The 13,752-nt window shown below is 35.9% G+C and overlaps 1 protein-coding gene across 1 annotated transcript in view; it reads right to left on the reverse strand.

The window, feature by feature from the left end:
• The window catches only part of LOC107549911 (ecto-NOX disulfide-thiol exchanger 1-like), a 58,185-nt gene that overhangs the window by 6,990 nt on the left and 37,443 nt on the right, over positions 1–13,752 (reverse strand). The window contains exons 7-11 of the mRNA XM_016231096.1: positions 13,574–13,680; positions 10,417–10,534; positions 8,157–8,341; positions 3,303–3,410; positions 129–188 (exon numbers count right to left, since the gene is read on the reverse strand). Coding sequence (XP_016086582.1) covers positions 129–188; positions 3,303–3,410; positions 8,157–8,341; positions 10,417–10,534; positions 13,574–13,680 — 578 coding nt within the window. The remainder of the gene's footprint in view (positions 1–128; positions 189–3,302; positions 3,411–8,156; positions 8,342–10,416; positions 10,535–13,573; positions 13,681–13,752) is intronic.

Here is a 13,752-nt window from a genome sequence, read left to right on the forward strand (position 1 = left end):
AAGGGATGATGCAATGTTAGCGGTTCACGTGCCTCTTTTAATGCGTGCTGGTAGTGCAGACTAATCTCACTGGTGAACGTCAGTGACGTGATGGACGCTGGGCGTTACGCAGAATCAGTCTGACTTACCTTTTCATGGCCTTCAGAGTTGTGGTTTGTCAAGTCTACCGATTCCATGGCATTCAACAGCTGTCAAGAAAAAAACAGAAATACTCACTTCCAGACCCAATCCTATTTTGCAGTACAGCTGTGAAGGAGCTTTGCAGACAGTGTAACCTCTGGGAAACCTCAGTCTGGCCTTGAGTGTGTCAAGTTGATACTACATTTTTAATGGATGCTTGTGAGAAATGGGGTAATGAAACACATTTGTGATTCCATACATTACGGCCAGGGTGTCTGCAGAAGGTCACAACATTTTCATATTTATGAAATATTGAAGCACACCACATCTGGTTCTAAAAATACTGTACACACATCTTCCATCTGCAAGCGGGTTTGTGTAGGAGCACAATACAGTATGGGCTCCACAGGACCTCCACGACTATTGATGTTCCTGTTATCTCAGTCAAATAACATTCATGCAAACCAACGTCTGCTGTTAGGAAAATGGGGTAAACAAGGCTGGTCATTATTCCCTGTGTCTGGGCAAACCACTGTACTGGCACAAATGATAAGGTATCATGTTGTGCTGCTCAGCAACAGAGAGAACAGATCATCTGTCCTCAATGACAACAACTCTATAGACCTTAATCAAGGCAGACACCACATTTAATTTGACATGGATAAAGAAGCTGTAAGTGACAGACAGTCTATTCAATAGATCCAAATAAGGTTTCTTAAGGTCAAAGGTCACAACTTACTTTCACAACTTGTTTGTGGAAATTCATTTTCAGTTGCTTTCTTTCAAAACCTAATGAAGCGCCCACAGAGGCAGAATGTTAATGCACCCCTTGTGAAAAATTACTCTTTAACATACTTCTAAAAAGAAGACTTATAATGGAAATAATATACTTTAATATGTGAACTGAATGTTATGTTTTCTGACACTTAATTGCATGTTAATTGCAATGAAAGTATTATTATTATTTTTTTAGTATAAATGTATAGTAGATTTGGGTAACGTTGATTTTGCATTGTTTCACAATTCCCACAATTTACTGTGTTGACTTTTGTTTGAATAGATATTAAAATAGGGGCAAGGTCCTGTTGGGGTATGGGTGTGTTTGTTTTGGTGCTTTCAAATATTAACATTGTTTGGCAAAATTCGATTAGTGCACCTTTACTTAAAAAAATTACACTTTTTACAGTATATGTCAAATTTATTTGAACGTATCTGAACTTATTTTTTACTTTAAAATACATTTTAAATCATTTAATCATCTTTTGTTGTCAAAGTACACTTATTTTGATGTTTTAACTAACATAATACAGCACATGATTATAATTTTAAGTAACTATGGTTTGTTATACAATACTACACTTATAGTTAATACATTTTAAACATGCTAAATTGCAACTTCATTACACATATGCAATTATAAACATTTAAATACATGACATGTTTCAATACAAATTACATTAAAGCAAGCTTTGGTTTAAATTCAATTGCACTTAAATTTATTCTTTTAAAATATATTATTTCTGTAATAACTACTGTTTTAAAAAGCATGTGTGTACTTCTTTTTCACAACAGAACTGACTTTTGTGTCTGCCTGAATCCTTTTTGGAGGCCACTGTACATGTTTTTACGCACATATAGATGTTGTCTTGTATCTATATCTTTTTCATAGACTGGGCATATGTGACTGCGTGTTGTCTAGTGTAGAAATGAACAACCCGGCTCTCCAGCGTAGCCTCGTTCCCCTTTTGCAGCCATAACAAAGCATATTCATCTTGAGACCAAAAACTGTCCTGCTCTTTTTCGTGTGTTGCTGTTTATGTGTCTCTGTTTTCAGGTGTGTGTGTGTGTGTGTGTGCACCCTGTGCTCCTGCTGCCATGTTGAGTTGTGTTTCTCGCTGCATGCACAGGGGGAGTGAGGACAGTAAGTGACCCCGGGCTGCAGAGCTTCCCGCTGTCACACATGAGGAGGCAGACACTGCCAAAATGCAGCATATCTGAAGTGAACAGTGCTCTTAATGGCTTACATAAGGCTTTGTGTCCATCTACAAAGTAACTACTGACCAGTGCTGGGAAGTATCTAAAGGCTACTTTTTCCAGCGAGCAGAGACACAATTATGTATTGCATGTGAAGCTTTACAGTCGAGTGAACTGATCAAACAAGCGCGCCTAAAATGTTCACTACTTCTCTCAAATGAAGCAGTGGGAAATCCAAACAAGTGAATTGATTCATTCAGATGGATAATGTAAAACATAGGTGGCCAAACTTTTTACTACGAAGGACCAAAACAGAATTGAGAGCCATGGGCCAAAAGTAAATGTTGCATTAAATCCAACTATATTATAGTAAAAAAAAAAAATAATTTATAGTCTCTACATTTCAGCAAAAAAAAAAAGGTTAAAACACAAAGATAAATTGAAATAAAGACATACTTCAATGACATGTTTCCCCCCAATTTCCCCACTCTTGTGATATATGACAGATTTATGTTTTCTGTTTTGTAGAGCTAATGCTAATTATATTATAATTCACTCTAAAAATGTGCTATACTAGCTGTTCATTTTAAACTGATACATATAAGATTAATTAGTTCCAGGGCCACCATTCAGTTATGTTAAAATTAGTTGGAAGAACTTAATAATTTGTAGTATTTTCACATTGATTATTAAAAAACAAAGTTCAAGTCAATGTAGTTTGTTGGTAAACCCTAATTTCATTAGTTCATTTTATAAGTTGTTGTAACTCAAAGGATTGATGCCTACTGTTGCATTTTTTTTTTTTTTGCTGAAATATTTGTCTTTAGAGTGTATTTGTTACTATAATTTTACAAAAACCTATAACTTTTAGTTAAATGCTGTTGTTTACCACTACAATTTCTGCTCAGTTACATAAATCATAGATTTTTTATTTTTTATTTTATTGTTCAAAAAAAAATGCTGTTTAATACTGTCACCCTACTTGGCATCCTCATTGCTTTTTACCATATAACTTCTCTGATTGCAAAACAATAGTCCTGCAAAATTTTAAGCTTGTAGTTTAGCTAAAAGGGTAACTTTGAGTAACAGCAGCTTCAATGTAGCTCTCCCAACACTGCTCCTCATAATCATTGTTTTTGCCCTCAAATAAAACTATAATGCACGGAAATGCAGATTATTTGGCAATATGGCCATGAAGTCTGTCCAACCTTTTCCCTGAGGCTGAGGACCTCTCCCTCTAGGTAGTGCTGTTCATCTCTGGCCTGCTCTAGCTCCAGCTCCTTCCCTTTCAGCTCTTCCTGGAGCCGAAGCAGTTGCTGTGGAGGCAAACAGCATCGTGAGCAACAGAAAGCAGATGGCTGGAACAATGAGCAGCGTGTGGGGCTGCGTGGTGCCCTCATTAACAAACACCACATAAACATCACTGAACAGCAAACGACAAAGATAACAAAGAGGAGGTGGGGTGAGGAGTTTGACTGAGTCAGACTTTTATGTCTGTTCAAAAGTTCATGTGGTCAGCTTTTTGTAGCATTTATTGAAATGAAAAGGAAAAGAATGGAATTTTAAAAATAAGCCTAGAATTTTTCTAGGTAAAAGTTCCTTTTTACCCCTAATCCTAGATATAACAGATATAAATAATAACAATAATAATGGCGTGCAGTGCTCACAGACAGCAATAACAACATCCATTCTTGCACTTTTCATGATTCAATCTTTTCCAGATCCAGAAAATCCAATCTTGTACTTCATTTAGCTTGTTCAATGTTCTGCTTCACTTAGAAATACAGGTAACACTTTAATATAGGGACCAATTTTTATAGTTGTTTATTAGCATGCACGTTATTAACATATTGGCTGTTTATTAGTACTTCTAAACCACATATTCTGCATGACCATATTCTAGATCCCTAGTCCTAAACTTAACAACTACCTTACTAACTATTAATAAGCAGCAAATTAGGAGTTTATTGAGGCAAAAGTCATAGTTGATGGTTTGTTAATAGTGAGAACTGGACCTTAAAATAAAGTGTGACCGCAATACACTGTTCAAACATTTCAGGTTGGTAAGATTTTAAGTCAAAGTACAGTAAAAACTCTAAAATTGTGAAATATTATTATAATTTTAAAGAACTGTAATTTATTCCTGTGATGCAAAGCTGAAATTTCAGCATCATTTCTCCAAGTCTCCGGTGTCAGATGATCCTTTAGAAATCATTCTAATATGTTTTGATTTGGTGCTCAAGAAACATTTATTATTATTATCAATGTTGAAAATGTTACATTTGAAATAGATTTTTTTGTATCAATGTAAAAACTGTCACTTTTGATCAATTTACTGCATCCTTAATGAATAAAAGTATTCATTAGTATATTCATTTCTTTTAAAAAAATCTTACTGTCCCTAAACAGTAGTGTATATGTGATTACAGACATAAAATAAGTTTAAAACGAAAACTTTAAAGTTAGTGTAATGAAAAAGTTCTCCATCCATTAAATTAAATAATGACAGTCCACTGCACTCTATATAAATCTGAACATCATATTTCTCTTTCCACAAAAAGGATGCTCATTTCTTACATTAGTACTGATCTTGTACATAAAAGCCTTTCAAGCAACTGCACAATGTAAAATGAGAGAGAGAGAGAGAGCGCTCACCGGAGCTGGTGCTAATGGCTGCACTATGACAGTTTGCGTCATGAAGAACACTGTGTCCAATCATCATTTAAGCTGATTTGACAGCTAATTAATGTAGGTGTGAGTGTTTGTGTTCCAGATGGAGCACTGACGTGAGAGCATACTGAACACTTACGCACTGATTTTTTCGTATGTTTAAATGTGTCAAAAGAAGACACTAGGAGGCTCTTTAATCTCCCTTAAACATCAATAATGTGATGATGTGATTTTTCTCCAATGTCGACTTAGATTGAATAAACTGTGTGCGATAAACATGGGACAAACATGTCCAACAGCTTTACCTGTGATTTAAAAAAAAAGACAATATGAAGAAAAGGTTTTGATCTAATTGGTCACTTGATGAGTCATGAGTCTGCCTCAAAGACTGGACAATAATATCAAACATGCTGCATGTTGTTGGATAGTCAGCAGTGTCAGCAGGAAGTTGAGTCGTTGGGGCTGTTAACACCCACCTGCTGAGAGACTCTCTCCAATTCACCCACAACAATACAAATATACATTACCATTCAAAGATTTTTTTTTTATTCAGCAAGAATGCATTAAATTGATCAAAAGCAGTGTTGGGGGTAATACATTACAAGTAACGTGAGTTACGTAATCAGATTACTTTTTTCAAGTGCCTAGTAAAGTAACGCATTACTTTTTAATTTACAAGAGAATATCTGAGTTACTTTTTCAAATAAGTAACGCAAGTTACTTTTTTTCCCAATGTATTGATTGAAAGCTCTCCTGTCCCCATGTTGAGAGAAATCAGAAGATGTTACTGTAGTTCTAAAATAAATATGAATATGCATTAATTCATCTCACTCACTCACAAAAAAAAAACAGATTCAGTATTCCTCAAAATGAATAAAAATAATGCAACTCAGAATATGACGCAAACCTGCAATAATTAAATGTTAAACAACACAAATATCCTTTATGTATTTAATCCCATTCTATTAACCAATGTCTTTGCTTCTGACCTTCGATGATCCAGTTCAAGCGTACTAATAAGCACAAATTACTCTAGACGAACATTTGTGTGTCTTTTTTTTATTGCTGAAGTGTGTTGAAATTTCTTCTGCATTCTACTGTACGGATGTAAATGTACTTTCCCTTCAGCCTGAGGCTTATTAATTTCACTTTTGGTGTGAAAAGGCTTTTATATATTTGCCAATTTATTTTAAAAACAAACAAGCAAGCCCTGTCCAGATTTTTAAAAAGTACACATTTTTAAAACACATTACTTTCCATAAAAAGTAACTAAGTAACGTAATTAGTTACTTTTTTATGGAGTAACGCAATATTGTAATGCATTACTTTTAAAAGTAACTTTCCCCAACACTGATCAAAAGTGACAGGAAAGGCATGCATAATGTTACAAAGATAGTGTTTTTAGCATTGATAATAAGCAATGTTTCTTGAGCAGCAGATCAGCATATTAGAATGATTTCTGAAGGATCACGTGACACTGAAGACTGGAGTAATGATGCTGAAAATACAGCTTTACATTAAAGGAATGAATTACATTTTAAAATATATTTAATTAGAAAATATTTCACAATATTACAGTTTTTACTGTATTTTTGATCAAATAAATGAAGCCTTAGAAAGCGTAAAAAATCAAAAGGGTGAGTAAATGCTGAAATTTAGTATTTTATTTTTTTATTTATTTATTTGTGTGTGTGTGTGTACCTGTTTTTCTATTCTGGTGGGGACTTAAACCTGAATACACACAGACTCATGGGGACTCGTGTCACGGTGGGGACCTAAATTGTGGTCCCCACGGGTAAACAAGCTAATAAATCACACAGAATTAAGTTTTTTTGAAAATCTAAAAATGCACAAAGTTTCCTGTGAGGGGTAGGTTTAGGGGTAGGGTTGGTGTAGGGCAATAGAATATACGGTCTGTACAGTAGAAAAACCATTACGCCTATGGAGAGTCCCCACAAGGATAGCAAACCAGACGTGTGTGTGTGTGTGTGTGTGTGTGTGTGTGTGTGTGTGCAAGATTAATGCTAAGTGGGAGATTTAGTAATGCTTAATGTTTTACTATGCTATTTAGAAAAGTTTCTGCTTAGCGTGTTACCATCATAGTGACGAGTGGAGCATGAATTTAGGTTAAAAACAGATATATGTTATAACCTATATTATCTTACTCATTCAGCATTTGCTATACTAGTCAATGCATTGTGTTACTAATTAGCAAGTTAGCCTTTACTGAATTAGTTAAGTTTACACTAACAAAAATGTTTAAATTGAGATTACAAGATAATTTTATAGTGAAATTATAGCTGATAGCTTACTCTTCTTAAAGGGGTCCTATAATGCTTTTTCACTTTTTCAACTTTAGTTAGTCTGTAATGTTGCTGTTTGAGCATAAAACAGATCTGCAAAGTTATAAAGCTCAAAGTCCACTTCAAAAGGAGATATTTTATTTAACAGAAATCACTTTTCAAAAACTACAACGAATGACTCGTTTGGACTACAACGCATATTTTCCGGGATTTGTGATATCACAAATACCGACGAATGGGACGAGATCTGCTTGAGCTGCACTAGAGAAGGCAATGAGTGTTATCACTATGTCAGAGACACGCTAGCTTTCCCAAGGCAGACGAACTTAGAGTGGTTACAATCATCCGGGTTTAAATCACGCTCAAATTGATTTGATATTGACGCAATATTTACACTGAAGCTCGCATGCAGTAACTATGGTAAGAGGCATGACATTTCCCGACCAGGCGCCGAGTGCTGCCAATCACAACACACACTGACCCAGCTAACCAATCACAACACACACTGGCCCAGCTAACCAATCACAGCACATTTCGTATTTCAGAAGGCGGGCCTTCATTTGACAGAGCTGTTTTTGACAGGGTAAAAACGGTGTTGTTTTACACTACCATTGAGAAATTTTTAACGAAACTATTTTATAGACTTTTCATTAAGACCCTAAAGAATCATATCAACTTGTGGAAAATGGGCATCCGATGACCCCTTTAAAGTTATGTCGAACTTGATTTTAATTGGCTTCTTTCAAAATCAAGAAAATCTGTTAACACTTAATATTAGAGAAGACACATTCACTATCACTAAGAGTTTTCTCGCAATTAACTCCCAATTAGCTGCTTATTGATAGCATGTAAGTCAGTTACTGTTGTAATTATGTTTCGGTATTTGGTAGGGTTAAGGGATCTAGAATATGGCCATGCATTATTATGTGCTTTATAAGTACTAATAAGCAGCCAATATGCTAGTGCTATGCATGCTAATAAACAACTAGTTAATGGTGAATAGTGTTCCCTAATCTAAAGTATTACTTCTGTTGCAAAACAGCAAGTGGGACACCAGCTTGAGGCTGAACACTCAGATGTGTGTATTACCTGCTGCATGTTCTGCATGGTCTGCTGCAGGAAGTGCAGCTGTTGTTCTTGCGTGTGATCCTCCTCGGTACGGTACATCTTGCCCTGCTCCTTCTTCAGCAGCTCCACCTCGTTCCTGTAAGCGTCCAGCTGCCAGCGCAGACTGTCGTTTTCCTCCCGCAGAGCACACGTCTGCGCAGACAACACTGCTCTCAGACAGGAAGGAAGAGAAAGAGACAAGAAGTGAGCTTGGATGAAGGTCTTTATCTCATCTGTTGCATAGATAGGATGAATTCACACTTTTGTGCCTGGTAGACCACCTTGACTCAGCAGATTGAGCTAGTTAACTGTCCTAGCTTAAACTTGTTGACCAGTTCAACCACCTTAAGTAGTTCTCACTGACCTTTGTTTCTTCTAGTAGGGTGCAACATATGATCTGTTGTGTAATCTAACATGCATCATATAAGACAAGTTCTAACACCAATCCGTCTGGTTGAATCAGCATATACGTGGCAGGCTTTAGAGCAAGCGGTATGATTCAGAGCCGAAATCGATGGTGAAGTTTGCATAACAACTTGGTCACTGTGCTGAGTCTCCGCTGTGTCAATAAGTTAGATATTCTCAGCCATTAGATATTCCTACCTGCCACTGAAAATACTACTTTTATTGAGCCAGAGCTTGTGTGCTGTGACAGCTCATGAAATATCGCTGAGCTCAGAATCCCCTGACACTTCTTGCCGCCATTCTCTGCTGAAGCAATATCATTCATAATCAGATTTGCTGTGGGATACATGCAGAAGGGAGAGTGTAATCACTCATGTTGATATCTCAGCACAAATGCTGTTGTACTCAAGGTTATCTGAAGGATGTGATCGTGCTGTTTGAATAAAGCTAATAAAAACAAGTGGTCACGGAGGAGCTGATTTGATTAAGAATAACGGGGTGATTGTGTTTAACATTAAACCCATTTTTTTTTTTTTCATTAAATTAAGAATCGATTGGGAATTATTAGTAACCTGATACTTTACAGTCACTATCTGGACTTGACACTTTACGAAAGTCCTAATAATTAGTTAATCCATTAGGTATTATGAACTGATGATGAATGATTATTTACAGTGTATATGAATATTGTATAAAACATGTCCCTAAAATGTCCTACAGGACTAAGGCTGTGCTCAGACTTCATGTTCGACGTCTTACATTCACTGATCTTGTACATGTGTTTCAATGCTTTGCAGATGAAAACTGCATTGGTTTGTGATGTTTAGCTGGCAGACATAGAGATGATGTATTATTGAAATTATGTGAAATTGTGATAGCCTTGAAAGCATCAGTTAGAATGATTTAAAAATGATAAACAACTCAGTTTTGCACCATATGCCATCTTTTTCCAGCATTGTGTTACATTATGGCTGTAACATGTTGCAAATTAAATAAATAATGTGGTTGAGGACTGGTGGGAAAAATACTGATGTCTTTTTCACAAATTATTATTTATTCATGAACTATTATTTATTTATACACTATTGTTAAAAAAATTGGATATCAGTAAGATAAAAAAAAAAGATATTTCTATTCAGAAAGGACACATCAAATTGTTTAAATGACAGTATAGACATTTATGGTGTTATAAAATATTTCAAACATTTGCTGTTCTTTTGAATTTTATATTAATCAAAGAATTTCATACAGTGCTCAATTTTTGACTAATAATGATAAAATCAGCATATTAGAAAAATACTGAAGACTGAAGTAAACAGTTTTGCTTCACAGTAATAAATTACATTTATAATATATTCTAATAAAAACAGTTACACATTTCACAATATTACTGTATTTTACTGTACTGTTTAGATGAAATAAATGCAGCCTTGATTAGCACAAGAGTTTTCTTTTAAAAAGCATAAAACAATAATTTTTCCTTAACCCAAACTTTTGTATGCATTTATTTATTTTTTTGTTGGGCAATTGAGAGCAAAAGTCCTAAACATTGGCCTAGCAGAAAAAAATATATATTGTTGAGCCCTAAAATTAAACATAATTATGTAGGCATTGCACAAAGGTCTCTATGGCACAGCATTACACGTTCCTCTTAATTAACAATGACCTTTATTGAAGATTTATTGTTCGTTTTAAATGCACTGTACAGTCCCAACCAGTGCATATGAACTAGATGCTAGGCCATCAAATCTAGGGCTGTTTTAGCCACAGTCAGTCCCTGCCTCTAGTATCCTAATGAATCATGATAATGATAATCAGCGACTGATCACAGGCCTACCCATGTCCTCCATTCTCATCTTTTTGCAGGGGTTTTCCTCCAAGTCTTCATCTGACATCTCCATTTCCTCTTCTCTTCGTATTCCCATGATCTCTTCACTGTGAGCATTTCTCAGCTCCTAATGAAGCCCAACACAGAAATCAAACGAACATACACACACACACACACACACACACACATCCCATTACTGGCTTCTGTCCGAGACCTTCAATGATTAAAGATTACATTCTGCACACTTTAACATTTCCTCTGCTCTGAGTAAAGTACAAGGACACACTTTTATTCTTCCATTTGCTGTGTAAATGTGGCAGTGACATATATGACAGTCACACATTTCAATGAAATGTTTTCTTTCTGTAATTCAACTTTAATAATACTCTAATTTAATGTAGAAACTTTTGACAGGATGAAAAAACAGGCAATGATTTGGCAAGCACAGGCCCTGGTGATTGATTTCTTAACTTAAAAATACAACCCAGAGGCTCTGCCGTGCAATAGTGAAAGTTCATTTGTCTAGGTCTGAAAATGGAGCGTAAAATCACATTACACAAACTTCCAAACCCACTGATCCTCTGATAGCCATTATAGGGATCAGCACAAAGGACATTTAATGCCACCACTGTGAAATCTTGCAGATCAGACTCTATAAAGGGAGCACATTTGAGCTTTGCTTTATCTGTGATTGAATACATTTTACTCTAGCACTGTGTTGCCTGATCTTTCGTCTGTTTCTTGAAAGCTGTAGTATCAGAGGAATACAGGTCGAGCTCTGGGTTGTTTCTGATATCATATTTCTCTCTAATTCTCACAATTTCGTTTTACAGGGTTTCCACACCTTTTGACCAAAGAATATCCATTACTTTTCCAGTGGTGTTTCCAGGCATTCTGGAAAAACCAATAAGGTTTTTATAAAATTAAAGACTACATTCACTTAGAGCCATTTCTGGCCAACAAAATAAGCTAGACTGAGGCTAGTTGTCACTCTGTCACAAGGCCTATATCTCCGTAATAATAATGTTTTAAGTCAGAAGTTCACATGCTTTATTTCTTGTCCAGCAGTGATTGTGTATGCTGGTTTAAAAACTGTATTACATTTCAATATATATGTTTGTAATTTTCCAAACTAAAATCCCAATATCATACTTTTTGTATGTTGAGTAAACAAGTAAATAAAATTGCATCTATTTATATATTTTTAATAAATTACAGTATAGCCAAGCAATAGTTTATTTTGGTCACACTTTATTTTAAGGTCCAATTCTCACTATTAAAAAAACATTACAACTTTTGCCTCAATAAACTCCTAATTTGCAGCTTATTAATAGTTAGAAAGGTAGTTGTTAAATTTAGGTTATGGGTTAGGGATGTAGAATATGGTCATGATGAATATGTGCTTTATAAGCACTAATAAACAGCCAATATTTTAATAATATGCATACTAATAAGCAACTGGTTAATACTAAGAATTGGTCCCTATACTAAAGTGCTACACTTATTTTTGTATGAAAAAAAAGTGTGCTTAATATGTTGTTGGTTTGACATTTTTGTATGTTTTGTCATGTTACATATTTCATGGGCTCATAATTGTTTTTCTGTTTAAATAGGCTCTTATATACTATTTAATGGTAATTTCCCACTGTGACAGCAGAAATCTCTTTAAGAAAAGAAAGAAAGAAAGAAAGAAAGAAAGAAAGAAAGTACAAAAGTGTGCAACTAGCCTCTGCCTCTCTATTTTAAAGCTGAGCAAAACAAGAACTATGTAGCATTCTTGATTTCTATGATTTTGCAAGACATCACACTTTTTCACAACTCTCTGACAGTTAAGTACAAGAAAACCTGGAAACTCTGTACTTAACTTTGTATGATTATTTTAATATATTTGACAAATCCACAAACAGTGCTACAAAACAACAACAATAAAAACAACTTTTCACAGGGGTGGCATCCTAACTGGCTTTCACTTCTCACAGCACCAGAGACTCTGCCACAACGCTGATGTCTTACCTCTTGGCGACTGTGAACTGAAATGGAATCCTTTCATAGACTTGACTTAAAGCAATTAATCAATACAGTCAGTGTATTTCTAAGATTAGGTTTCGGGCCTCACATCACTGCTCATGATATACAGTAATGGAAAAAGTCCGATGGCTGGAGGAAAGACTGCAGCTGGAGTCTATCACCAGCGAGGGATTTTTATATTTCAAGGTTCATTGAGTATTCTGTTTGCGCTAACATCAATTTTGCATACCGGTGACATTCCATATTATGAATATGGATATTCCATATTGTGCATTCCAGAGAATTCAGGGGTTTCTAATGCACAGATGCATACAGGCACATTTTGAGTTAACACACACCTCACTTTTCCTTCCTCATAGAGACCTAATTCAAATTGGATGAGTTATTAACAATTAATTGAGGCTAATCACTGATGAGCATCATTATAATCCTGCCAGTATCTGTTGCCATGGCAGCAATGGAGGTTCTTTCTAGGTGGCAATTTCAAAGAGTGTTCTGCTGCACGAAAGAGCAGAGGCTAGAAAAATGTTTTTTTTTGCTGTGTGAGGTCCCACAAGTCTGCACAATGAAAAGCCACAAGATACACTGCCATATAAAGAGCTGCTGTGTCAGTGTACCATGTAGAGCAGGGGTCTCATACTACATTACCTGGGGGCCACTAGCCAGGCGGTGTTCTCCTTTAGAGAACCAGCCTTTTTACAACCACAAATTTGAAATATGTATATTATATATAGTAAATATTGGTGCAATACTTTGACTTTTAAATACATTAAGGCCAGACTACCCTGTTGAAAAAAACAGCATATGCTGGTTAGGTATGTTTTGAAGCATGGCAGCTGGTTTAAGCTGGTTATAAGATGGTTATGAGCTGGTTTAAGCTGGTCATGTGCTGGTGATGAGCTGGTCCTAAGCTGGTTCTAAGCAACTAACTCCTTATCAGGACCAGCTCATGACCAACTAAGGACCAGCTTAAACTTGCTCAAACCAGCTGCCATGCTTCAAAACATACCAAACCAGCATATACTGTTTTTTTTCAACAGGGTATAGTGAAAATTGGTTTGTAATGACAAAGCTTGGCCCATAGTTTGAGACCCCTGATGTAGAGTCAGCATGACAAAAGGGGAGAAGAAATACCAACCTCGCACTGCTTTCGCCAAATGTCTATGTTCTTGCGCTGCGCTTTTGAGAAATGGTCCCATGCCTTTTGCCTGGTGGCAGCGGTGAACACAGCCGTAATCTGCTCAACTTTGGTGGGTAAGGAAGTCAGACAAGACAAGCCATTTATGTAGAGCTCAGCATCTGCGCCAGCAGTCAGAC

This window comes from Sinocyclocheilus grahami, unplaced genomic scaffold, assembly GCF_001515645.1.
Source record: "Sinocyclocheilus grahami isolate Dianchi unplaced genomic scaffold, SAMN03320097.WGS_v1.1 scaffold383.1, whole genome shotgun sequence".
Lineage (NCBI taxonomy): Eukaryota > Metazoa > Chordata > Actinopteri > Cypriniformes > Cyprinidae > Sinocyclocheilus > Sinocyclocheilus grahami.